Source organism: Gorilla gorilla, chromosome 20, assembly GCF_029281585.2.
Source record: "Gorilla gorilla gorilla isolate KB3781 chromosome 20, NHGRI_mGorGor1-v2.1_pri, whole genome shotgun sequence".
Taxonomy (NCBI): Eukaryota; Metazoa; Chordata; class Mammalia; order Primates; family Hominidae; genus Gorilla; species Gorilla gorilla.
Genome location: NC_073244.2, coordinates 9,229,257 through 9,255,847, shown reverse-complemented (window position 1 = coordinate 9,255,847; position 26,591 = coordinate 9,229,257). Strand labels below are relative to the sequence as shown.

At 56.9% G+C, this 26,591-nt stretch overlaps 1 protein-coding gene across 8 annotated transcripts in view; it reads right to left on the bottom strand.

Moving 5' to 3' along the window:
- Positions 1 to 4,438: 4,438 nt before the first annotated feature.
- The window catches only part of NFIC (nuclear factor I C), a 110,468-nt gene continuing 88,315 nt past the window's right edge, over positions 4,439 to 26,591 (bottom strand). For 2 of the 8 annotated variants that reach the window (XM_031003861.3, XM_031003860.3), the window contains exons 7-11: positions 25,225 to 25,350; positions 21,698 to 21,882; positions 20,450 to 20,603; positions 17,019 to 17,104; positions 4,439 to 10,884 (exon numbers count right to left, since the gene is read on the bottom strand). In XM_031003861.3, the coding sequence (XP_030859721.1) occupies positions 10,867 to 10,884; positions 17,019 to 17,104; positions 20,450 to 20,603; positions 21,698 to 21,882; positions 25,225 to 25,350 (569 nt within the window). In that variant the 3' untranslated portion in view covers positions 4,439 to 10,866. Of the gene's footprint in view, positions 10,885 to 17,018; positions 17,105 to 20,015; positions 20,604 to 21,697; positions 21,883 to 25,224; positions 25,351 to 26,591 lie in introns of those variants that run through there. The other 6 variants (XM_031003863.3, XM_031003862.3, XM_055371262.2 and 3 more) reach the window with 3 other exon arrangements.

Sequence of the window (26,591 nt, the reverse complement as noted above, 5' to 3'; positions counted from 1 at the left end):
ATGGAGTCTCGCTCTGTCACCCAGGCTGGAGTGCAATGCTGTGATCTTGGCTCACTGCAGCCTCTGCCTTCCAGGTTCAATCAATTCTGCAGCCTCAGCCTGGCCACAGTGACCATTTCTTAATGAGGACCTTTTTCTTTTCTTTTTTTTTCTTTAGACAAAGTCTCACTCTGTCGCCCAGGCTGGAGTGCAGTGGTGCAATCACTCTGTCACCCAGGCTGGAGTGCAGTGGTGCAATCTCTGCCTCCTGGGTTCAAGTGATTCTCCTGCCTCAGCCTCCCGAGTAGCTGGGATTACAGGCACCCACAACCACTTCCGGCTAATTTTTGGGGTATTTTTTAGTAGAGATGGCGTTTCACCGTATTAGCCAGGATGGTTATTATTTTTTGAGACAAGGTCTCACTTTGTTTCCCAGGCTGGAGTGCAGGGGGCAGGACTTCTCCACTAGGGGGCGTTTGGAAATTTAAAAAAAAATTAAATATTTTGTAGAGACGGGGTCTTGCTCTATTGCCCAGGCTGGAGTGCAGTGATTCCATCATAGCTCGTTGCAGCCTTGACCTCCCGGGCTCAAGCGGTCCTGCTGCCTCAGCCTCCTGAGCAGCTGGGACCACAGGCACATATCACCACACTCAGCTATTTATTTTATTTTATTTTTGAGGTGGAGTCTCCCTCTGTCGCCCAGGCCGGAGTGCAGTGGCACGATCCCAGCTGACTGCAATCTCCACCTCCCAGGTTCAAGCAATTCTCATGCCTCAGCCTCCTGAGTAGCTGGGATTACAGGCGCCTGCCACCACACCTGGCTAATTTATACGTTCTTAGTAGAGACGGGGTTTCACCGTGTTGCCCAGGCTGGTCTCGAACTCCCAGGCTCAAGCAATCCACCCTCCTTGGCCTCCAAAAGTGCTGGGATTAGAGTTGTGAGCCACCGTGCCCGGCTAATTTTATGTTTATTTTTTGATAGAGCTAGGGTCTCGCTGTATTACCCAGGCTGGTCTCTAACTCCTGACCTCAAGCAATCCTCCCATCTCTGGTCTCCCAAATTGCTGGGATTACAGGCATGAGCCACTGCACCCGGCCGCATTTGGAATTTTTTTGCGGGGGCATTTTGGGTTGTCACAAGCCTGCCCCCGTTTTAGGGTGGGGAGTCAGGGGTGACCAACCCAACAGCCTGCAGTACTGGGACAGCCCTCCCCTCCCAGCCAGGAATCTCATCACCCAGGGGCCAAGGGCTGGACATGACCGAGGCTTTCCGTAAGATCCAAGGGGAGGCTAAGTTTCCACCGCTGAGTTTCCACCCCAGCCCTGGCTGATCCCCTGACTCCAGCTGAGACCCCCTGACCTTGGCTCAACCCCTGCTCTACAAGAAGCCTCCTCTGGCCTGACTGGAGCCCCCGTTTCCCGCTGCAGAGAGGAACTGGCATGGGGGGGGGGGGGGTGTCCCCGGCCTGCCCACAAGGGGGCGCCAAAACCTCGCTGCTGAGGGTAAGTGGGGCCCACCCAAGTTGGGAGTGGGACGTGGGAAGGGGCCTCGGACCCCCCATCCTCGGTGTCCTCGGTGCCTGTCACCAGGAAGCAGCGTGGGGTCGTGTCAGCGAGGACACACTGTGCCTGCTGCCCTGTCAATGCACCTTACCTCGCTTCTTTGTGCCTCAGTTTCCCCATTTGCAAAAAAGGATCGTCCCCACCTTGTGGTCTTGTGGGTAGGATGGAAGGAGCCCATGGTGCAAAGAGAGTTTTTCTGGCCCAACCTGGGGTCTTTTGGGGTTTTGGAGTTGGGGACAGGATGGAGGGCCCCATCTCAGCCCCCTCAAGGACTAGCCTCTCATACTCTTTTTTTGTTTTTGTTTTTTTGAGACAGGGTCTTGCTCTGTCGCCCAGGCTGGAGTGCAGTGGCATGATCTTGGCTCACTGCAGCCTCTACCTATCAGGCTCGAGGGATCTTCCCACCTCTGCCTCCCAAGTAGCTAGGACTACAGGAATGCACTACCATGCCTGGCTTTTTTTTTTTTTTGAGATAGGGTCTCGCTCCATTGCCCAGGCTGGAGTGCAGTGGTGCGATCTTTACCTCCCGGGTTCAAGCAATTCTCCCACCTCAGCTTCCTGAGTAGCTGGGATTACAGGGGTGCACCACCACACCCGGCTAATATTTGTATTTTTAGTAGAGACAGGGTTTCACCATGTTGTCCAGGCTGGTCTCAAACTCCTGACCTCAAGTGATCCACCCCCCTCTCAAAGTGCTGGGACTGCAGGCATGAGCCATCGCACCCAGCCCCTCTCACACTGCTGATTCTCCCGGGCCCCAGCCTCCCTCCCCTCTGACCTCAGTGTGGGAGGGGCCCCCAGGCTGGAGGGGACAGAGCTGGACACGGTCATGCCCCTGAATGGTCAGGGCTGGGTCAGGAGGGATTGGGGGTAGAAGCTCTGCTGGGGCAGGTGGGGAAGGCTTCCTGGCCGAGGGTGTATTGAAACCATGTTGGGGCCCATCCTTCTGCCCCCAGCCCTCCATGGCTCCCACCTCCTTCAGGGGAAAAGTCAAAGTTTTCCCTGTGGCCCACAAGGCCCTGAATGACCTGCCCCATCCCTTCCCTGCCCTCCAGTCCTCCCTCCATCCCTCTCCTCACTCTGCTCCAGCCACACAGGCCTCCTCACTGTTCCTCCAATGAAGCAGGCATGGTCCCGCCCTCGGGCCTTTGCAGGAGCTGTGACTTCTGCCAGAATTTCAGGACGCTCCTTCCCTCCCTCCCTCCAGACCTGTCTAGATGGGACCACTCCCCACCCTTCCTCTGTTCATTGCCCTACTCATCACTTACCTCCTCTGACATCTTTTACTTCTATTTTATCGACTGATTCATTGGAGACAGGGTCTTGCTCTGTTGCACTCCAGGCTGGACAGCAGTGGTGCAATCACAGCTCACTGCAGCCTCAACCTCCAGGGATCAAACAATCCTCCTATCTCAGCCTCCTGAGACTACAGGTGTGTCACCACGCCCAGCTAACTTTTTAAGTTTATCTGTAGAGATGGGTTCTATGTTGCCCAGGCTGGTCCTGAACTCTTTGACTCAAGCGATCCTCCTTCCTTGGCCTCCCAAATTACTGGGATTACAGGTGTGAGTCGCTGCACCCGGCCACTTCTACTTGTTGTTCACTGTTCTTCCTGACCTGGAGGAAGCTGTAGGCTCCAAGATGGGAGCTGAATTTGAGTGTTTTGTTCACTGCTGGGTCCTAGGGCTTGGTACTCAGGAGATGCTCAGGAAGTCTTTGCTCAATGACTGGGAGTTTGCCAGGTAGCAAGAGAAGCTATTTTGTGCATTTATTGAGCACCGACTGTGTGCCAGGCTTGGATTACTCCAAGGCGCAAGGGAGGGGATGGAATCCCCTGTGCCTGGCACAGAGTGGGTGCTCCGTAGATGCCTCATGGAATTCACCAATAGTTCTGAGACTGCTGGGGGAGGGAACCAGGCTGGAGAAAGGTGGGAAGACTTCCTGGCGGAAGAGGACACCAGTGTGAAAGGTCTGCACAGATGGGGAGGCAGGAATGAGCAAAGGCTAAGGGGTGTGAAACAGCCCATCCTACAAAGGGGAAGAGGTTACAGCCTCCAGGAGCGTTGCTAGGACAGGTCTGGCCTCAGAAGCTCATTCAAAGCCACCATCTAAAGTGGGTCTCCCCCACCCCCAGGCACGGTGGACATGGGCGCTGGATCAGTCTCTGGGGTGGGGCCATCCTGGGCACTGCAGGGTGCTGAGCGGCATCCCTGGCCTCTACCCACTCCATGCCAGGAGCACTTCCCAGTCATGACAACCACGGATGTCTGAGACATCACCCAGTGTCCTCTGGGGGGCAGAATCCCCCTTGGGTGAGACTCCCTGGGTTAGGGGATTTCATGGACCCCCCAGTAGACTGTGTCCCATGATCCTCCACCCTGCTGAGGTCCTAGGAGGCTGCACACATTGGAATCCCACCCTGAGTGGGGAGGGGGCGAGGAGGAGAATCCTAGGAGCTGCAGGTCTCCCTGGTTTCTGTCATCCACCCCATTGGGAGCTTACCCTGGTGTCTACTGCGAGCAGGGAGCAAATCTGATTTTTTTTCCCCTCCAAACAATCAAAGCAGGTCTCTCTGCACCAGGCACTGTGGATGTCTTGTGTGGATGTCTTGTGTGGATGAATCTTGGTTCTGGGCACTGCAGAATGCTGAGCAGTGTCTCTGGCTTCCACCCACTCCACGCCAGGAGCATCCCCCAGTCGTGGCAACCACAAATGTCCCCAGATATTGTCTAATGCCCCCAGGGGACACTTGATCTGAAGCTTTCAGAATCCCAGCCTGCCCATCCATGGGGCTTGGGGGTCCCCCCCAGCTCCCTGCAGCCTCTGCCCCTCACTTTTCCAAAGGACACAGAGCAACCCACATGGGACATGGAAAAGAGGACCCGGGACAGCCAGAAAGAGTCGAAGCATAGCTTGTTTAATTTTTATACATTTTTTCTTTTTTCTTTTTTTTTTTGTCTTTTATTGAATCTTTTATGGAATCCCCCTTTTTTCATTTTCATTTTTTTTTTGCATAGGGAACAAATAAACAAAATAATGACAGCCAGAGTCACTTTCTGTAAATGGTACTTAGGTAGGCGCGTCCGCGAAAACCAAAATGACTGCGTAATATACAAGGTTATGACTGGAGTATGATGTGAGGGGTGGGGTGGGGTGGGGGGAGAGCCGGCGGGTCTGCCCAGGTGTCCCCTTGTCCCCCTCCTGTCCTCGCTGTCAAGAGGAGAAGTAGGAGGAGGAGGGGAGGGTGGGGGACCCGCTGGAACCTTCTCCGGATTGGGTTCATGAGCATTTTTGTGGGTGTGTATGTGTGTGTTATCCGGTGTGCGGTAAGCAGAAAGCTAGAAGGAGAGTAAACTATCCTGGTGATATCAGTAAAATACAAAATGGAAACAACAACAAAAAAATCTCAAAGGGAAAAGGAAAGGAAAAGCAACACCACCCAAAGAGTAAAGGGGGGAAAAAAAGAAAAAAAAAACCCAAAGGAAAATGTTTTGTTTTGTCCCTCCCTCCTCCCAGCTGCCTCCCGACCCCCCACTGTATGCCCTGCCCCATCCTGTCCCCCTAGAGCCCTTGCTTGTTCTTTCTCTGTGTGAGAATGCTCGGGGCTGGGTGGGCAGCAAGCTGGGGGCACAGGCTGGGACCCCAGGACTTGAGGGGGCTTTGGTTTTGGGGGGGCCTGGCTGGGACCCAAGATGAGAGGATGGGGTGTGGATGCAGTTGAGGGGCCGGGGCAGCCTGTGTCCCCTTTTTGGAGGGCTCCCTTCCAGCCAGGAGATGTGCGTGGAAGGCTGGGGGGTGGTGGCTTGGGGGTGCATGACTTCCTCTCCGGGGCCCTTATTCCTATTGGATCCCCTTCCTCCTTCCTGTCTCAGGTGTGAGCAAAGCCTTGGGGAGGGGGCTGCCATGGACGGGGGTGGGGTAGGAGAATCCCAAAGCCACACCAGCAGACATGTGAGGCACTGCTTGGGAAAAGTCTGTTTTGGTATCACTGGCAACAAGTCCTGCTGGTACTGCTTTGGGTCCGCCTCCTCACCTTGCCCTGCTGGGAGGTCAAGGGTGGTGGACTGACCCCACACTCTGTACCACTGAGCAATGGATGGGCAGCGGTGTCAGTTTGGAGGTGAGACTCTCAGGAAGTGTCTGACGTGGCAGAAATGGGGAAAGATGGGAGGATGCGGAGGAAGCTGGATTGAGAGATGTATGTCCCAGCGCCCTCGAAAGAGAAAGTAAAATCCGGGGTCTCAGAGAGAGAATCCAGACCAAGATACAAGGTAGCCACTGTATATTCTGTATTATGAGAAACAAATTCCAAAATTATATATATATATATATATATATGTATAGTATAGCCCTACACTGGAGGTCAAAGTACCATTGGGGAGGCCAGGGTGGGTAGGGGGGCTGCTTGCTGTCTCTTCTGGAGGGCTGGACAGTTGCTCCTGGCTCCAGAACCTGTCTTGCAAGGGACAGTGGGGTGCAGCCAAGTCTGTCTGTGCCTGGGATGCTGCTGTCTCTCAAGGTCCTGGGGCAGGGAAGGTGGAATTGTCTGCTGCCTGGGGACCTGCAGGGGGACCCAGGTCTGGCCCCTAAGCGGCTCTCCCAACTGAGTCCCCTTTGGCATTCCTTTGGGATCTGATTGTCCAGCCCAGGGTGGGGCCCTGGGGTCAGAACCTGGGTTCCAGACCTGGGCATAAAGGACTCCAGATCCTCCTCTCCCCAGTCAAATAGGGCTGGGTCTTCCTACTCCTCCATGCCCCATCTCCACCCGGGTCATTGTCAGGTGCCCCCACGGAATGGGGACAATTTGCATATATTTGGGAGACCTCCCTATTCTTTCCCACAGCATGGGCAGACCCCAGAATGAGACTGGGGTGGGGGGGGGGCCTGGCATAGGTGTGGTGTCCATAGCAGGGGTGGGTGATGGGGGCTTCCAGAGGGGGGTGGAACAAGATTTGAGAAGATGTCAGTTTCATACATGTAAAAAAAAAAAAAAAAAAAAAAACCAACACTCCCTCCTCCACCCAGGGATGATGGCACCCCCTTTTGTGAACCCAAACTGCAGAGATGGGCACGGAATCCCGCTTCCTGGTGTTTTTGTCTTACTCTGTCTGCAGCAAGGCGCCTGGGAATTTTGCCCTACAGGGACCCTGTAGCTTTTCCAAGAAACAGGGAGGCGGGAAGAACTAAACCATCCACAACATGCTGCCTGGTATGGGCTTTTGCCTGCTATACTCAGCCAAGGTGCCAAGTAAGCCCAGGAGGCAAGCTCGGGGTGAGCAGGGTGGCGTCCAGCCCAGGACTCTGGGCCCCCGGGTGTAGGCTGTGCAGGGACGCGATGGTCCCAATAGTGATGGGGCCACCCACTCCCTTTGCCTCCGGTTGCCCCTAGTTCCCTGGCAAGACAGATTTGCTCAGGAGGGGGGCAGAAAAAAAAAAAAGCTAGAAATCAGCTACATGGATGCTGTGCACAGCCAGCCCGGGCTCTCTGGCCAATGCATATTACTTAAGGGCAATGTCGTGGCCAGCTGTGGTGGTCTGGGCTCTCCCTCTGTGTTGCCTGGGGAGGCTGCTGAGGTGGCTTTTTGGAAGAAAACACGGGATGAGTGTATGATGTTGGCTGTGGAGACCACCCAAAATCCCGGGGTTGGGGGCAATAGTGGATGAATGGGACCATCTGCGTGGGTCCCCTACATGAGATGCTTGGAGGGGCTGGAGGAGGTGAGGGCTGCAGGAATGGCCTAAGGTTGGAAAATCCCAGCCCTGGTCCTCCCTGCCTGGCTGCCCCACTAACCATCTGGCTATTGTCTTAGCTTTGGTCAAGTAAAAAGCAAAGGAAGCTGGAGTTAAAAACAAAAAGAAAAGAAAAGAAAAAAGAACAAAAGAAAATAAAATCAAGGACAAGACAACAGCATGCTCAGCCACCGGACCACAGCCTGTGACTCGGTGCCGCCTGGCTGTCCCTGTGCCCTGCCGGACCCTCGGCTGGGCCTCCAATGGCTGAGCCAGGCCCGTGGGTACAGACGGACAGACAGATATTGCATATATCAGGTTTTGTTTTTGTTTCATACCGGATACCCTTCATATTCACAGCTGGAAGACAGAGACAGGGGATGGGGGACAAAGGAGAGGGTGGGAGAGAATGCCACCTGGGGTGGTCTCTGGATAGGGGAAAAGAGGTCCTTTGGCAAGAAGGGTGGGGATGCACTGGGCAGGGGAGAGGGGGTGCCTCTGAGGTGGGTGTGGAACAGCATTTGACCCTGAGCCAGGGGTATGCCAGCCTGCATGAAAAGTGGGGAGTGGGGAGTCTGGCTGCGGGTGGGGTGGCCACCCCATGGTTGGAGGACAGCCTGCAGTGGGTCGGTGAATGGTGTCTGGGGGCCGGCCCGTGGCCTAGGGACCAATCAGAGAGGAGAGCCCTTTCCCAGGGCCAAGATGGGCCCCGGAGGTCTGTCCTCTGGGCAAGGGATTCAGAAATGACCCCTCTGGGTACCCAAGAGCAGGGTTGAGGGTGGTAGAGGCTGAGCACCAGGGGGCACCCCTGAATACAGCAGGAGGGGAGACAGGACCAAGGACAGCCAGGGGCTGGGTAGACCTGGGGGCAATTGTTTTCAGTGGCTTGATTTTTAGCGTGGTTTTTCTTCCTTTTTTTTTTTTTTTTTCTAGATTCTCACTTTCTTATTTTTTATTTTATTTTTTTACAAATAGAAATACATCCCTTTTCAATTTTTATTTTTTATTTCATGTCACTGTTTTGTCTTTTTTTTTTTTAACTACACGAGCAGAACATGCAGCTATGTGTGTGCGCTGATATTGTTTAAAGGTAATACTTATTCTCGGAAGGCAAGGCACATCTTGTGGTAGAAAATTTCGTGCAAATTAGGAAACATGGAATTTTTTTAAAGGTTTTTTTTTGTATCTTTTTTTTTTTTTTTTTTTTTTTTTTAAAGAAGAAGTGGGGGGTGGAGGGGGCGAGGGACAGGGAGATAGAGCCAGGGATAGTCTGCCATGCATGTGTGTCAGCGCCGCCAGCTGACCTCGGGAGCCAGGTCGCAGGAGTCCTTGACTAAGCACCATGCAAAGTTAGGTAAAGAGTTGGTTCTCGTCGCGCCCTGACCCCTCTGGAGCCCGGCTGGCCTCCCTCCCCCACTCCACGACCCCCACCCTGGCTGAGAAGCTTCCGGACACCCCAATGGCACAACCCGACCACCCCCTCCCCCGCCCGCCCTCCTGGAGAGCGGCCCACGCTTTGATCCCCAAGGGCCACCGGGGGAGCGGGCCCCGAGGACAGACGGACGGAGGGACCAAGGGCTCGAGGCCAGAGGATGGCGAACCTCTCTTGGGGGTGATGGGGGAGGGTCCTGGGTCTTTCTCTTTAGGAGCGAGCGGGTTCGCCAAGCTCCTGAGGCTAGTTTGGGAGGAGAGTCTGGTTTTCGGGGGCAGGGGGGTGAGGCTAGGAGCAGGTGAGACCCGGAGACCTGCCCTGGCTTTGGCCTGGGTCGGGGGAGGGGGCCGTGGTGGGGGGAGTTTTTCCCTAGGCATGGAGGTCAGTTGGGGCTGCGCTGGGTGGGCCGGGGAGGGGTCCTTGTGTTTGAGCTCGGTGGCCCTAAAACACCTAACACCCCCTCCCAGGCCTCCCCTAAAGATGGCGATCCTGGGGTGGGGGTGGAGGTGTGGATGGGGCCAGGGAGCCGGGGTGGGGGGGCACCTGGCGTCCCCAGCTTAGTGTTTTTGGAGCGGCTCAACGGAAAAACGCTTAGCAGATGGGAGGCCCCCTACACGGCCGCGGGGGGCCCCGAGGTGCGACGCCGAACCCCCCGAAAACCCTCCCCGTTCCGAGCGGGGACCGCTGGCGTCGGCCTCCTCTCTCCTCTGGGGGCCCAGCCGTGATGCACGTCCCCCAGCTGGGCCCCGCGTCGGGGGAGGCGATGAAAGTGCAAACGGCTGTCCCCCTTCGCTGGGAGGCACCAGGGAGGGGGGTCGCTCCAGAATGTAAGGCACTGGCAGCGGAGGCGTGGGGGGCGCACCGGCTTCCCCAGAGCCCACCCCCGTGCCCCGGCAGGGCAGGACGCTTGGGAAGTGACGCCCAGCTCTGCCCCTCGGGCCACGTAGGGGCCCCATCTCTCTAGCTCTGGGGGGGCACGGCGATGAGGGTTGACTGGAGGGGCTGGTGGAGAGGCTGGAGGGGAGGGGGAGGAGGCCCGCGGCCATTCCGCCTCCCAGCTGGACAAAGGGGGGGGCGGGTGGTGGGAATCAGGCACTTAAACCACTCGCTCTCACCTCCCACCGCCAGGGGCTGACGGGGGCGCTCCAGACGGGCACCCCCAACTCGGGGAGCTCTGGGTGTCCGGGCTCCCCCATCCCCTTCCTCGGAAAGTGCATTTCTTACAGTGTGTGCAATGTGGGTCCCTCCCTTTGGGGGTGTGAGCCGGGCGAGGTGGGGGGGGGGCCTCCTATGCCGGGGTGGGGGGTGGGGGGGCCGGGGCCAATTGCATAGAGACTTCTCCTCCCAAACGGGCGGGCGCGAGGGCTGAAAGAGTCCCCAGCGAGACAGCGAGTCGGCCGGCGCTTTGGGAGGGGCTTGTGGGGAGGCCCCACGGCAGGCAGGGCCCCCTCGAGGGGCAGCAGGTGCCTGGGCCTCACTTCCTCCCCTGGCCAGGGCTAGCAAGCGCCACGCACCCCCGTGACACCACTCGCCTGCCCCACCCTGCCCGCCTCTGCGGTCTCCGCTGCCCGGTCGGGGTCCGCTGTGTCTCCCTTTCCCCCCAATGGCTGCGTCCTCGGTGGGGGGTGAGGGGCCGGTCCGTGTCCGGCAGAGGCGCGGGGGCCCGGGGAGAGGTGGCCTTGCTGGGTGTCGCGCCTGTCGGCCCTGGGCACAGGCTCCAGGCTGTGCTCACCTGGTCTCCGGACAGAGCCAGGGCCTCCGGGGCGCGGGCGGGCGGCCGGCGTCTGTCCTTCCCGAGCAGCAGGCGGAGAGGAGATGAATAACTTAGGAAGACGCCCTGTCCCGGGTCTCCCGTGGGGGTGGCGGGGCCTGGCCCTCCAGTCCTGCGGCCTTGGCGTCCGAGAGTTGGAAACGTTGCGTCTTTACCTTTTGTCTTCTTGCTTGGGTGGGTTTTTATTTTTTCTTCTTCTTCTTTTTCCTTTTTTTCTTTTCCTCCTGCGTGTGTGCGTCTATGTGTTTTGTCTTTTTGGCCGGGCTGGGAGTCGGCAGGGGTGTTCTTGTTCACTCTAATTTTCCACCGAAAACGTGGGCCGGGGGCCGGCTGTGCTGCCCCCCTGGGATTCCTGGGACGATGGAGAAGGGGCGAGGGAAGAAGACCTTTGCTATCCCAGATACCAGGACTGAGTGGCCCAGTGGCGACAGAGAGAGGGAGAGAGAGAGAGAGAGAGAGAACGGGAGAGAAGTCGAGGGGTCAGACTCTGCTGCAGACATGGTTTACCTCTTCCCACGCTCACCCCCCACCTCCTGCAACCCTGTGACCTCAGTTTCCCCATCCCAGGCTCTAACAACCTGCTGGGTGACCCATGGCAAGTGACTTTGTCTCTGAGGAAGGCTTCCAGACACAGTACAGGATGCCCAGTGAAACTGGAGTTCTGGTTAACACAGAATTCTTTTAGTATAAGTCTAGCCCACGCAACATTGGGGATATACTTACACACACACACACAAAAGATCCGTTTATCTGGAACTGTATTTTATATTTTATTTATTATTTTATTTTATTTTTTGAGATGGAGTTTCGCTCTTGTTGCCCAGGCTGGAGTGTAATGGCGTGATACTGGCTCACTACAACCTCTGCCTCCTGGGTTCAAGCAATTCTCCTACCTCAGCCTCCCGAGTAGCTGGGATTACAGGCGTCCACCGCCACGCCTGGATAATTTTTGTATTTTTAGTAGAGATGGGGTTTCACCATGTTGGCCAGGCTGGTCTCAAACGCCTGACCTCAAGTGATCCACCTTCCTCGGCCTCCCAAAGTGCTGGAATTACAGGTGTGAGCCAGCACTCCCAGTCTGGAACTCAATCTTACTTTATTATATTATATTATTTATTTATTTATTGAGACGGAGTCTCGCTCTGTTGCCAGGCTGGAGTGCAGTGGCATGATCTCGGCTCATTGCAACCTCTGCCTCCCAGGTTCAAGTGATTCTCCTGCCTCAGCCTCCCGAGTAGCTGGGATTACAGGCGCATGCCACCACACTCAGCTAATTTTTATATTTTTAGTATAGACAGGGTTTCACCATGTTGGCCAGGATGGTCTCACTCTCTTGACCTCGTGATCCGCCCACCTCGGCCTCCCAAAGTGCTGGGATTACAGGCGTGAGCCACTCTGCCTGGCCTTTATTTTATATTTTAAAAATTATTTTCTTCTCTATTTATTATTTATTTATGAGACAGAGTCTTGCTCTGTTGCCCAGGCTGGAATGCAGTGGTGTGATCTTGGCTCTCTACAACCTCCGCTTCCTGGGTTCAAGTGATCCTTGTGCCTTAGCCTCCCAAGTAGCTGGGATTACAGGCCCGCCCCACCACACCCAGCTAATTTTTGTATTCTTAGTAGAGACTGGGTTTCGCCATGTTGGCCGGGCTGGTCTTGAATTCCTGGCCTCAAGTGATCCGCCCACCTTGGCCTCCCAAAGTGCTGGGATTACAGGCGTGAACCACTGTGGCCAGCCAATTTATTATTTTATTTTGAGACAGGGTCTTGCTCTGTTGCCCAGACTGGAGTGCAGTGGTACCATCATAGCTCACTGCAGCCTCCATCTCCTGGGATCAAGTGATCCTCCCACCTCAGCCTCCCGAGTAGCTGGGACCACAGGTATGTACCACCACATCTGACTAATTTTTTTTTTTTTTTTTTTTGTAGAGGTGGGGTTTCGCCATGTAGACCAGGCTGGCCTTGAACTTCTTCCTCCCAAAGTGCTAGGATTACAGACATGAGCCACCACATCAGCTGCCTTGTTCACTTTATAAAGAGTTTTTTTATTGATTTTTTGAGACAGCGTCACGCTCTTGTCACCAGGCTGGAGTGCAGTGGCACGATCTTGGCTCACTGCAACCTCTGCCTCCCGGGTTCAAGTGATTCTCTTGCCTCAGCCTCCCGAGTAGCTAGGATTACACGCATGCGCCATCACACCCAGCTAATTTTTGTATTTTTGGTAGAAACGGGGTTTCTCCATGTTGGCCAGGCTGGTCTCAAACTCCTGACCTCAGTTTATTCGTTTGCTTTGGCCTCCCAAAGTGCTGGGATTACAGGCATGAGCCACTGCACATGGCCTTGAGAATGTTTTTAAAAAGTAAACAAGAGGCTGAGCTCGGTGGCTCATGCCTGTAATCCCAGTACTTTGGGAGACCAAGGTGGGTGGATCACCTGAGGTCAGGGGTTTGAGACCAGCCTGGCCAACATGGTGAAACCCTGTCTCTACTAAAAAATACAAAAATTAGCCAGGTGTGGTGGCACGTGCCTGTAATCCCAGCTACTCGGGAGGCTGAGGCAGGAGAATCGTCTGAATCCAGGGGGCGGAGGTTGCAGTCAGCCAAGATCGTGCCACTGCACTCCAGCCTGGGCAGCATAAGACTCTGTCTCAAAAAAAAACCCAAAAAAACCAAAAAAAAAATTCTCCTCTTTAATGATGCCCCCAGTATCCCCGTGAAGGAGGGGGTTGGTCTCCCTCCACTGCTCTGTTTTGTGTGAAGAAAGTGAGGCCCAGAGAAGTCAAGGAACTTGCCCGAGGTCACCAGCATGGAAGCGGCAGAGGTGGAACTTGAACTCAGGCCTGTCTGGCTCTGGCTCTCATTTCTGCTCCTGCCCAGGGCCAACCCCCTCGCCTGCCTCTCAGGAATCCCCTTGGCATCTTCTGAGCACTGTCCTGGGCGTCCAGGGCCCATCCTGTCACAGGTCCCCCGGATGGCCCCCCCCTCGCCCCACAGAAGCTCACTAAGCACAGCGGGGCTGAGGATGACTCTCAACCTCCCAGAGGCGGGAGACCGAGGCTAAGGGAGGGGAGTTCTGCATGGGGCTGTACCCAAGGTCACGTCATTTGGGGACAGCTCCGGCCTCAGTCTCTGCAGAGAAGCCGCTGTCCAGACCCCTGCCCTGGAAACGCAAACTCCAACCCCAGATGGAGCATCCAGGGTGGACTGTGAGGGGAGGGCTGTGCCTCTGGAACTGGGGAGACCCCTCCACTCCCCAACTGAGGTTAGAGGCGGGGCCGCCCTCCACCCCTGCAGCAAATCATTCAACAGAGCCCCTCCAACCAGGCAGCCACTGGGCCAGCCCATGGAACTGGCGCCACAGTGGTTCCCAGCGCCCCACCTCCAGCCAAGTTCAAGTTCATCTTGGCCATTACCTCATGTCTGGTTTCTGTTGGCAACCGACAGACTCTGGGCGTGACCCTCCCCATGGTGGACCAGCCTCCCCTCAGCCCTTCCTCCCTCCTCCCTCCCCTCCCCTCCCCTTCCTGCCTGGCTGTGGCCCCAGCAATGGGGCGGGGGTGGGGTGGGGGCACCCTCAACTCCACATCCTCCCACTCAGCTGAGGGGAGACTGAGGCAGTGGGTGTGAAGGGTGAGGTTTGGGCTCTGGTATCCTGCTGGCCTGGCTGCAGCCGCCTGTGTGGCTCCGGGCATGTGGCTCAATGCCCGCCTTGCCCCCCACCCTCGGTTTACCCAGCTGCTTACGTGGGCTCCCGTGCAGGAGAAATGTAGGGGCGTGGAGGACATCACAGAGGGGAGGGGCCAGGGCGTCAGAGCCACCCAGCCTCACAGTGGGGGGATTGATAGGGACGGACATGGGGCGATGGGTGGGTAACTGACCAGGGCGAGATCAATTAGCATAGATCACGGGGAGGGATATTGATGGGGGGAGAGTCCATGGACTGGGGGGTGTCGGGAGCCGGAGAGGCAGAGGGAAAGGCGCGCCCACCCAGGCTTTGGGGGAGGAGGGGGCAGAGGGAAGCGAATCCGCCAGGAATAGAGGAGGCGGAGGCAGAAGTGCTGACTGGCCAGAATCGGAAATGAGAGGCCTCCGAGCTCAGGGCCCTTTGAGCGGGAGCTGGGAGAGGGGAGAGCGGGGTCTCACTGCTTCTTCCCTCCCTCTCTCCGGGGTCTGCAGGGAGGCGCCGGCGCCCGGCCTCACCCCAGGTGCTCTTAGTCCAGTCAGGGCAGCAGCAATGGGGTCCTCCCCAGACCTGTGCTCCCTGGATGCCCAGTTTGGGGACCTCGCCTTCCCCCTAACCCATGCTCCCGAGAGCCTCTTGACAATGTGTCACGTCCTTTCTGTGCTCCAGAAAGTTCTGATTCCCAGGCCTGGCAGGTGTCCACTCCCTCCCTCTAAACCCTTCTATGGCTCCCCACTACCCCAGAGCAAAGCCCGCATCATCTGTCTGGCCCCTGCCACCGGAGATCTCTCACATTCCAGCTGGTTCCCCCTCCCCCGACCCACACCATTGCCTATGCTGAGCCCCTTGCCAGTGCCCCCCCACACCCCATTCTGCCAGCCCTGGTCCAACCCTTTCTGGGTCCCCAGAGGAGTCCAGCCAATCAAGATAGGGATGCTGAGAAAGGTGCCACCCTTGCCTGCCTCAGTTTCCCTTCCCTCCCAGGCTTGGGTGGGGTGGGGCTGGAGCCAGCACAGTCTGAGAGAAGGGTCCCGGGCCCTGGCAGGAGGGCCTGGTCAGAGAGTTTGGTCCAAGGCAGAGGCTGGGGAAGGGTTAAGCGGGATGGGCCTCCTCCCACCGCAGCTTTTATTAGCTTTGGTTTCTGAACCACTTAAGACGTTCCCAGCCTCCCGCAGGGGCAGGGAGAGATGTGGGGTGGGGGTGGCAGAGGTAACGCCGGGCTCCATCAGCACCAGGCGGGGGAGAGGTTGGCCATAGGGGGCCCAAATCCCAAAGCGAGGAGTCCTGGACATCTGCTCGCTGGGGGACCCTGACCAAGTTACTCCCTCCTCTCCGGGGCTCTATGGGTGCAAGGCAGGGTACTTAATATTTACGGGGTGTGGGGAAGCCTGAACCTTTCAGTGCCCTTTCTGTCCCCCAGTGCCCTTCAAAGGCTCTTGGTGTGGGTGCCCAAGGCCAGAGGAAGAGACAGAGGTTCAGAGTGGGTGAGCCAGCACTGGGCTGGAGCCCTGGCCCCTGACCCAGGATTCCCTCCATCCATAGCACATGGGTCTCCTCTGAACTCAGGAGAAGCAGCCTCCATCCCTGCTTCCTCCTCCGGCTGGTTTTGTGGAGCCTGGGAAGAGAGGGAGGGACCGCCTACAGGCGTCCTGGGCACCCAGCACAGGGAGGGAGGGGGAATGCCATGTCCCCTCCCCGCCCCCGTCCGCTCAGCCAGGACAGCCCCGCAGGGTCCCGGGGAGGCCCCGTGACCCTTGCCCGTGGGCTCTGCAGCAGGAAACCTCCCTCAGTGGCTGGAAGATTTGAACACGGCCCCCGGGGACCCCACACATCTCCACGCTCTGCGGTTCTGTGGCCGCTGGGTAGCCCAGAGCTCATTTCTCTCTGAGTCTGGACCTCCCGGGCCTGTGGCAGCCACTCCTACATCCTCCAACCCTCTCCCCAACACAAACCGGGGAGAGAGCAGAGGCTCAAAGGTCCAGCTGCTTACCCATAACCTGAAGATGTGCTCACACACTCCTGGCCTACACAGAGCCCCTTATGGGGGTGGAGGGTGAGGGACACCTGGGCCTGGGGCTAAGGCTGCCCCCCCACGCCCCCACTCCCTAGACTACTGTGCAGCCTCAGGCAATTGACTTCCCCTCTCTGAGCCTCCTCTGTCAACCTCCTGCCTGCCTGCCTGCCTTCTAGGGGTGGTGGGACCCCGGCCATGCTCACTCAGCTGCAGCCGTCTGAACATGTACGTGACTATGAACATCAACGTGAACATGAACTCTGGCCCCTGCCCCATCCTGTCTGTCCTGCTGATGAAGCCTCTCCGCCCCGACTCCTCACACTGGCTTAGATGTGGGCTGAAGCCTGGGGTGGGGGCTTGGATGCTGTCCTGGGAGGCCCCACGCCCCGCCATGGGCTGCCTCAGTTTCCCCCGGCCACCCCGTGGTCCCTCTAGGCCTCGGCGTGGATGGGGGATGGAGGCTGGAGGAGGGAGGGTGATGCACTGTGTGACCCTGGGCAGACCCCCTTGTCTCTCTGGGCCTCAGTTTTCCCATCTATACCATGGGAAGCAGGTGGTAATGACACTGGTCCCATAGCTGTACCACGATGGTCTCCAGAGACGCCCCTGGGGACCCCACAGGCTGAGTCTGGGGCCACACCCCATCCCCCCAGGACCAAGGTGGAGGGAAATTTGGCCTCAGGGAGAGGCCAGGTGGGGGCTCGAGGCCCAGGTGGGGTGTGGGAGGCTGGCGCCCCTGTGCCGGGGGTGTGGCGTGGGACCCAGCAGGCCCTCTTCGCCCTGAGCCCCCCGGGCCGGCCCCTCTGCCCTGCCCCTCCCGCCCCACCAGCCGGCCTCTCGGCCCCTACCTGTGCCTGATAAATGCCCGCAGGATCCCTTGGTCCTAATCCCACAAAGGAACGGTTTGCAGGGGACGTGTCGGGCGGAGAGTAGGCTGCAGGGAGGAGAGAGACCGAGAGCCCGTTAGCGAGGGGTTGTGGGAGCCGGGGCGGCCCTGGCCCCAGAGAGGGTGGCCACCGCCAGGCGTCACACAGCCGGGCCTCTGCACCCAGTGCCTGGGGCCTCCGAGCCTGCCGCCCTCCCCCCAGTTGAACCGGGCCCCCCTGAAAGGCCCAAGGTCCTTGGGAGGCGGGGATCCTGACTCGAGGGGCCCGGGGGTCACGGCTGAGATCGCCCAGGTGGGCGGGGTGTCTGCTGAGAGGGAAGGCAGGATGGCTCTGTAATTCACAAAACCGCCCGTGAATTATTCAGGGTGTGCAGCGCCCACCCGGTCCTGCCACTGAGGGCTGCCTCCGCGCGGGGTGCGTGAATTATTGAGGGCGTTTTATTTATTAATCTTCCTCCCGGAGAGGGCAGAGGGAGGGCTGGGTGTGTGCATACATACAGATGTGCGTATTTATATTTCAGTCTCAGCGATCATATTTTGTTGGCGTGTGAGTAACTCACGGCCTGGTGCTACAGCACAGATGGGGGCCTCAGACAGGCCGGGACCCAGGTAGGGGGAGAAGAAGCTGCAACAGGCAGGGTCCCCAGGTTGTCCTGGCTGGGGTTGGGGGCAGCTGGAGGCAGCGAGGCTTATGGGGAGAAGTAGGAGTAGATTTGCAGTTAAGAGCCCCAGTGCAGGGAAAGGGGGGTGGAATCCATGCCTATCCTGCATTTATTAAGTGTCTACTGTATGCCAGGCACTGGGCATAATCCCGTTGAGCCCTGAGTGGATACTAAGCAGTATCCTGCATCTATTAAGTGTCTATTGTATACCAGGCTCTGGGCATAATCCCACTGAGCCCTGAGTGGATCCTAAGCAGTATCCTGCATCTATTAAGTATCTATTGTATACCAGGCTCTGGGCATAATCCCACTGAGCCCTGAGTGGATCTTATGCAGTATCCTGCATTTATTAAGTGTCTACTGTATGCCAGGCTCTGGGCATAATCCCACCGAGCCCTGAGTGGATCCTATGCAGTATCCTGCATCTATTAAGTGTCTATTGTATACCAGGCTCCGGGCATAATCCCATCGAGCCCTGAGTGGATACTAAGCAGCATCCTGCATCTATTAAGTGTCTACTGTATACCAGGCTCTGGGCATAATCCCACCGAGCCCTGAGTGGATCCTACGCAGTATCCTGCATCTATTAAGTGTCTACTGTATACCAGGCTCTGGGCATAATCCCACTGAGCCCTGAGTGGATCCTAAGCAGTATCCTGCATCTATTAAGTGTCTACTGTATGCCAGGCTCCGGGCATAATCCCATCGAGCCCTGAGTGGATCCTAAGCAGCATCCTGCATCTATTAAGTGTCTACTGTATACCAGGCTCTGGGCATAATCCCACTGAGCCCTGAGTGGATCTTACACAGTATCCTGCATCTATTAAGTGTCTACTGTATGCCAGGCTCTGGGCATAATCCCACCGAGCCCTGAGTGGATCCTACGCAGTATCCTGCATCTATTAAGTGTCTACTGTATGCCAGGCTCTGGGCATAATCCCACCGAGCCCTGAGTGGATCCTATGCAGTATCCTGCATCTATTAAGTATCTACTGTATGCCAGGCACTGGGCATAATCCCATCGAGCCCTGAGTGGATCCTACGCAGTATCCTGCATCTATTAAGTGTCTACTGTATGCCAGGCACTGGGCATAATCCCATCGAGCCCTGAGTGGATACTACACAGTATCCTGCATCTATTAAGTGTCTACTGTATGCCAGGCTCTGGGCATAATCCCATCGAGCCCTGAGTGGATTCTACACAGTATCCTGCATCTATTAAGTGTCTACTGTATGGCAGGCACTGGGCATAATCCCACCGAGCCCTGAGTGGATCCTACGCAGTATCCTGCATCTATTAAGTGTCTACTGTATGCCAGGCTCTGGGCATAATCCCATCGAGCCCTGAGTGGATTCTACGCAGTATCCTGCATTTATTAAGTGTCTACTGAATACCAGGCTCTGGGCATGATGCCACTGAGCCCTGACTGGATCCTATGCAGTCAACGCTCCCATTTCACAGATGTGCATGCAGGGACAGCTGGCAAGAATGACCACAGCTGCCTGACACCACGCAGCATCAGGCGCCACATGGAATGTCCTCTCTGCCTCCCTGACCCATGTCACCAGCTTGTCCCCCACTGCCCTGTGAATTGGGCACCAAGGCAAACCCACTTTGCAGCTGAGAAAACTGAGGCTCAGAGAGGGGAAGACACCTGCCTGAGGTCACACAGTGAGAGAGCTGCAGAGGTGGGATTCCAGCCCAGGGTGGATTTGGGGCTGATCTCCTCCAGCCAGTGATCAGAAGCCGGTTTTTATGGGCAGGCAGCCCGGGTTCTGGCATGCAGTGGGGACGGGGGGAGGAACGCCGGGGCAGGGAGAAGAAGAGCTGAGGGTACCTAGAAGGAACCGCGGCCACCAACTGCTTGGGTGGGGTGGGGGGGTCTCATTTGGAGATTGAGGGACAGAGATGCTCAAAAAGGGGGGTGAGGGGCAGATGGAGTCCATGGGGAGAGGTCTCTGGGTTCAGAGATGTCTGGCGCCCTGTGAGGATGGGTGACCCACCCAAGCCTGCATGGGGGTCGTGGGGAGAGTCTGGGGGTAGAGCCACTGCGGACGAATGGGGTGGACCTCAGGACAGGGATGCCGGGACCGAGGGGCCATCCAGCGGCCACCCAGAACCACATCCAGAGAGCGGAAAAATCTAGAAGGTGCAGCAGCCGCCAACCCAGGGGCTTCCGGGTCAGGTGGACAGGCGAAGAGAGTCCCACCTAAACGTGTGGTCCAGCCCAGGTCACCCAAAGGAACTGGGCCTGGTGTAGCTCCTTTCTCCCCAAGAAGCCAGAACTCTGGAAATGTTTATGTAAAACGTCCTGATTTTAAAATGATAACAACCGATTCTCCTTCTCCACAAACAAAAGACCAGTCTGGGGGTCGAGTCTGGCCCTTGGGCCGCCACTGTGAGATCTGTGTCCACTGTCAGCTGCCTGACACTCCAGTGAGGGTTTCTGACGGCCCACGGCGGGCACCGGGGTCCCCCAGGTGACTCGGCGAAGGGGACAGACCCTGGACTCTCACCCTGGCCCGTGGCTTGGTCCAGCCAGCCCCTAAGGCTGCCTCAGCCCTACATGGGCCCAACCACGTGGCCCCTGGGCTGTTTTCCGGAGACCCACCAAACTCGCCAGGCCCCGCAGGGTCGGGCCTGACCTCTGACCTGGCAGTGGGGCTGGGGAGGGGACAGGCCCCCCTGCGGACATCCGCCCCACCAGGGCACCGCTTCCCGCGTGCTTACAAGGCGAGGTCGGCGACGTGGCTCCTCCCTCGGAGGTGGTGGCGGGTTTGGTGGCAGGGGGGAGCGCCAGCCGTGGCAGCCCCGGGGGCGGAGGTGCCAGCATCTGAGCAGAAAGGCAGTGGCTGGGCATTTTGAGCTGACCACTTCCATTTAACTGGGGGAACAGAGAGACACGTGGTTAAGGGGTGGGCTCCCCCTCTACCTCGGGCTGCTGGCGCCGGCCGCCCCCGGCTCTGTGCACGGCCCGGACGGGGTGGCAGGCTGGGGGGCCAGGGCGCGGGTGTGACCATGGCGGGTTTGGTGGGTCTGAGGACGGCCGGAGGTGGAGGGGCCTGGGGACACCCGCTTGCTGGTGTCACTCAAAACCCGGCACTACTGGGGCCACGCTCACTGCATCTCCTCTGTAAACCCCCTGCACGCCAACTCGACTGATTTCCTTCCAAACAGTGCCACCACCTCCTAACAGCAGGTTCTCCGCGTTTTTCCTAATTCACTGCGAGCACGCCATCATCCACCATCATCCACGGCCTGGCCCGTGGTTCCAAAGTCCGAAAAGCTCTGAACATCCAAAGCTTCCTGTGGAGTCTGGCAAACGCTGTCTTGCTCGAACTGAGTTTGGTGGTTTTTTGGTAATCAATGTCTTCCTGCCCCCCGCCCCCCAACCTTTTTTTTCTTTTTGAGACAGGGTCTCGTTCTGTCACCCAGGCTGGGGTGCAGTGGCACAATCACAGCTCACAGCAGCCTCGACCTCCCAGGTTCAAGCGATCCTCCCACCTCAGCCTCCTGAGTAGCTGGGACTACAGGCGCCCGCCACCATGCCTGGCTCATTTTGAAGTATTTTTTCTGTAGAAACTGGGTCACGCTATGCCGCCCAGGTTGGTCTTGAACTCTGGGCTTACGCAATCCTCCCGCCTTGGCCTCCTAAAGCGCTGGGATCACAGGCGTGAGCCGCTATGCCCAGTCCCTCCCTGCCTTGTGTTAACATGAGTACGACTCACGCAGTTGCTGGGACCTACGGGTGCTACCCAGACCCCACAGGGTGCGACATGATGTGTCTGAAACCCTGACATCCGAAAGCATCTCAATTCTGACCCAATCCAGCTGCCTCCCAGCACGAGAGGAGGGGACTTCAGAGCCAAGTCCTCAAGACCCTTTTAAGCAGAGGTTGTGCCTTTGTGTGAGCACGTGGCCCCCGGGAGGTCACCTGGAGCCGCCAGGAGAGGCCTGAACACGCCCCGCCCAACTCACCGGTCCAGGTTGCTGGCTGGCTGGGTCGCACGCCAGCGAGACAAGATCTTTGAGCGGGTCCTGGGGGTTGAGATGAGGTGGGTAGCGGATGGCCGTGTGGGGGAAGTAGGTGGAGGCCGTCTGGGGTAGGATGGACGTCGTAGGGAAATGCAGAGCGGAGGACGGGTGTGGGCTCCGGGCGATCCCTGTGGAGACAGTGGGAAGCGGGGGTTACTTGGGGGCTCCAGCCGGTCTGCTCTGTGACCGTGTGACTGTGTGTCTGTGGGTGTGACTCCTGCCGGCATCTCAGTGCGTTTAGTAATAATAACCACCAAAAAAACCCAGCAGCACTGACCACATTTACACCCAAATTCCCCGACTCCCACGGCAACCCCACTGGGGCTGTGATATTATCCTTGTGTTTTAATTTAATTTTTTAGTTTTGTAGACGTGGGGGTCTTGCTATGTTGCCCAGGCAGGTCTCGAACTCCTGGGCTCAAGCGATCCTCCCTCCTCGGCCTCCCAAAGTGCGGGGATTATAGGTATAACCCACTGAGCCCGGCCTTTTTTTTTTTTTTTTTTTTTTTTGAGACAGTCACCCAGGCTGGAGTGCAGTGGTATGACCTCAGCTCACTGCAACCTCCACCTCCTGGGTTCAAGCAATTCTGCCTCAGCCTCCCGAGTAGCTGGGATTACAAGTGCACGCCGCCATGCCTGGCTAACTTTTGTATTTTTAGTAGAGATGGGGTTTCGCCATGTTGGCCAGGCTGGTCTTGAACTCCTGACCTCAGGCGATCCGCCCACTTTGGCCTCCCAAAGAGCTGGGATTACAGGCGTGAGCCACTGCACCTGGCCCCATCTTTTTTTTTTTTTTTTTTTTTTAACAGAGGATGACAGGGTGGCCTTCAGGGGATGTGTCACCTGCCTGGGGCCACACGGCATCAGGTGGCAGACCCGGAATTTGAACACAGCCCATCTGGCCCCACAGTCTACACTATAAATCTAGGGTTGTCAAGCTCTTTCTGCAAATGGCTGAATAGTGATTTTTTTTTTTTTTTAAGAGATAGAATCTCGCTTTGTCACCCAGGCTGGGGTGCAGGGGCATGATCATGGCTCACTGCAGCCTCGACCTCCTGACCTCAGGTGATCCTCCTGCCTTGGCCTGAGTAGCACGGACTGCCAGCGTGTGCCACCACGCCTGGTTAATTTTTTGTATTTTTAGTAGAGATGAGGTTTCATCATGTTGCCCAAGCTGGTCTCAAACTCCTGGACTCAAGCAATCCACCCACCTCAGCCTCCCAAAGTGCTGGGATTGCAGGCATGAGCCACTGTGCCCGGCCTAATTCCAGCACATAAAGAAATCCTATCTCCATCAGCCATCACTCCTCACCTCCTCCCCCAGCCCCAGCACCCATACATCCCCTTCCTGCCTCTGTGGCTGGGCCTGTCCTGGACATTTCATAGAAATGAGATCACATGCTGTGTGGCCTTTTTGTCTGGCTTCTCTTACTGAGCATGACGTCCTCAAGGTGGCCTGCGTCAGAGCCTCGTGCGTTTTCATGGCTGAGTCATATTCTATTGTGGTGCCTGCCTTTTCCTCTTTCTAAACAGTTCAGTGATTTTTAGTATTTTCACTATTTATAGCAGTCACTCCCCCGTCTCCACAGCCTCTGGCCAGATAGTAAATATTTTTGGCTTTTGGCCACGTGGTCTCTGCTGTAATTACTCAGCCCTGCCAAGACAGGGTGGGAGCTGCCACGGGACATATACAAAGACGTGGTCGTGGCCGTTTGCCAATAAAACTTTATTCGTAAGAAAAGGCAACCAGGGGGCCAGCGTTTGCCGACCCCTGGCCCAAATGGCTGCTTTGATTTGGGACTGCCTCTCTGTGTGCATGACTGTGTAAAGAACTAAATAGTTGATCACTAGAACATGGGGTGGTAAGCAATATTTGAGGCTTCCTACAATTCACCCCTCTTAATCCCAATGGCAACCATGGGAGGTGATTTTTTGTTTGTTTTGTTTTGTTTTTTTTTGAGATGGAGTCTTGCTCTGTTGCCCAGGCTGGAGTGCAATGGCACAATCTCGGCTCACTGCAGCCTCTGCCTCCCGGGTTCAAGAAATTCTTGTGCCTCAGCCTCCTGAGTAGCTGGGATCACAGGCACGCATCACCACACCGAGCTAATTTTTGTATTTTAGTAGAAACGAGGTTTCACCATGTTGTCCAGGCTGGTCTTGAACTCCTGACCTCAGGTGATCCACCCGCCTCGGCCTCCCAAAGTGCTGGGATTACAGGCGTGAACCACTGTGCCTGGCCGAGATGGAGATGTCTCTCTTTTTTTTTTTTTTGAAATGGAGTCTCGCTCTGTCGCCTAGGCTGGAGTGCACTGGCACGATCTTGGCTCACTACAAGCTCTGCCTCCCGGGTTCACGCCATTCTCCTGCCTCAGCCTCCCAAGTAGCTGGGACTACAGGCGCCTGCCACCATGCCCGGATAATTTTTTGTATTTTTAGTAGAGACGGGGTTTCACCATGTTAGCCAGGATGGTCTCAATCTCCTGACCTCGTAATCTGCCCGCCTTGAACTCCCAAAGTGCTGGGATTACAGGCGTGAGCCACTGCACTTGGCCTTTTTTTTGAGACAGGGTCTTGCTCTGTCGCCCAGGCTGGAGTGCAATGGCGTGAACTCGGCTCACTGCAACCTCTGCCTCCCAGGTTCAAGCGATTCTCCTGCCTCAGCCTCCCAAGTAGCTGGGACTACAGGCGCATACCACCACACTCGGCTAATTTTTGTATTTTTAGTAGACAAGGGTTTTCACCATGTTGGCCAGGCTGGTCTTGAACTCCTGACCTTGTGATCTGCCTGCCTCTGCCTCTCAAAGTGCTAGAATTACAGGCATGAGCCACCAAGCCTAGCTTTTTTTTTTTGAGATGGAATCTTACTCTGTTGCCCAGGCTGGAGTGCAGTGGTGTGATCTCTGCTCACTGCAACTTCTACCTCCCGGGTTCAAGCAATTCTCCTGCCTCAGCCTCCCCAGTAGCTGGGACTACAGGTGTGTGCCACCACGCCTGGCTAATTTTTGTATTTTTAGTAGAGATGGGGTTTCACCATGTTGGCCAGGCTGGTCTCAAACTCCTGACCTCAGATGATCCACCCGCCTCAGCCTCCCAAAGTGCCGGGATTACAGGTGTGAGCCACTGTGCCTGGCCTCATTGGCAGCTTCTAATCCTGCCTGTCCATCAGTGTCTGGGGTTGGAATGGGGGGATTAGATTGAGACGGGGGTGAGGGGAGTGAGGTGAAGTTAGGTTGCAGCCTTTTGTTACACAGGGGGGAAACTGAGGCCCAAAGGGACTGAGTCCAACCTCTCAGCCGGGCTGGAACAAGGCCCTGGGCGCTCTCCACTACGGCACCTCTATGGTTTTTTGCCCACCTAGAAGGCTACAGCAATAGGACTCATGGTCAGACATCTAGTGGGACTTCCCCGGCTGTGAGAGGCCTGATCGGAGGGCCCGCCGCCCCTCCCCGCCAGGGGCCCGTGGCGCTTACCGCTGTGCACGGCGATGACAGGCCGGTGGTGCTGGGTGAAGCTGGAGAGGCGGGGAGAGTCCTGGGGGGACGGGCTGTTGAATGGTGACTTGTCCATCTCTGTCTTCTTCACCGGGGATGAGATGCCTGTGGAGGGGATGGGACGAGAGAGTCACAGGCTGGTCACACCCCAGGAGCCCTGGACCTTCCCCAAAGCCAGCCTCCGAAGGGATAGGAAGCCTCATCACCCCGCCTCCTCTTCCCCCAGAATCCTGAGCGGGAGAGGCTGTGAGCCCATTACACAGAGGAGTAAACGGAGGCTCAGAGCAGAGAAGGGGCTGGCCAGGGCGGCACAGCCGGGGGATGGAGAGCTGGGTATCAACACGTGCCCCTGGGCCTCGCTCCTGGCCCTTGCCTACTCTCCTTCCAGAGAAATGGGAAGGCTCAGGGCTGCCCCATCACCTAGGAGTCACCCGAGCCCTAGAGAAGGCGGCAGGGAGGGCAGAGACAGTCAGATCCGAAGCCCAGTTAGACCCTGACGGGCTAAGGGCGCACAGACAAGCCCCAGCTCAGCTCTGCCTTCCCTCATCCACACGGGAGGAAGGAACGGAGCCTCCCTGGGGCTGAAAATGAGGTGCATCCACCCTCTGCAGTGACTTGCTGGCATCACTCTGCAGACAGGGGCCTCACTACCTCCCAGGCTGCCTGGGACAAAAGCCCCGACAGCCCCCAACTCAGCAGCTCAGCCCCTCACACCTTCCTCAGTGAATCAACGAATGAAGAAACAGACGGAGGCCGGGCACGGTGACTCACGCCTGTAATCCCAGTGCTTTGGGAGGCTGAGGTGGGCAGATCACTTGAGGCCAGGAGTTCAAGACCAGCCTGGCCAACATGGTGAAACCCTGTCTCCACTAAAAATACAAAAATTAGTTGGGTGTGGTGGCAGGTGCCTGTAATCCCAGCTACTTGGGAGGCTGAGGCAGGAGAATTGCTTGAACCTGGGAGGCGGAGGTTGCAGTGAGCTGAGATCACACCACTACACTCCAGCCAGGGCTACAGAGCAAGACTCCATCACAAACACAAAAAACGGATAGTCGGGTGCAGGGGCTCACGCCTGTAATCCCAGCACTTTGGGAGGCTGAGGCGAGTGTATCACCTGAGGTGAGGAGTTTGAGACCAGCCTGGTCAATATGGCGAAACCTCCTCTCTACTAAAAATACAAAAATTAGCCGGGTGTGGTGGTGGGCGTCTGTAATCCCAGCTACTCGGGAGGCTGAGGCGGGATCGCTTGAACCCAGGAGGCAGAGATCGCAGTGGGCCGAGATCACGCCATTGCACTCCAGCCCAGGCAACAAGAATGAAACTGCGAAACTCTGTCTCAAAAACAA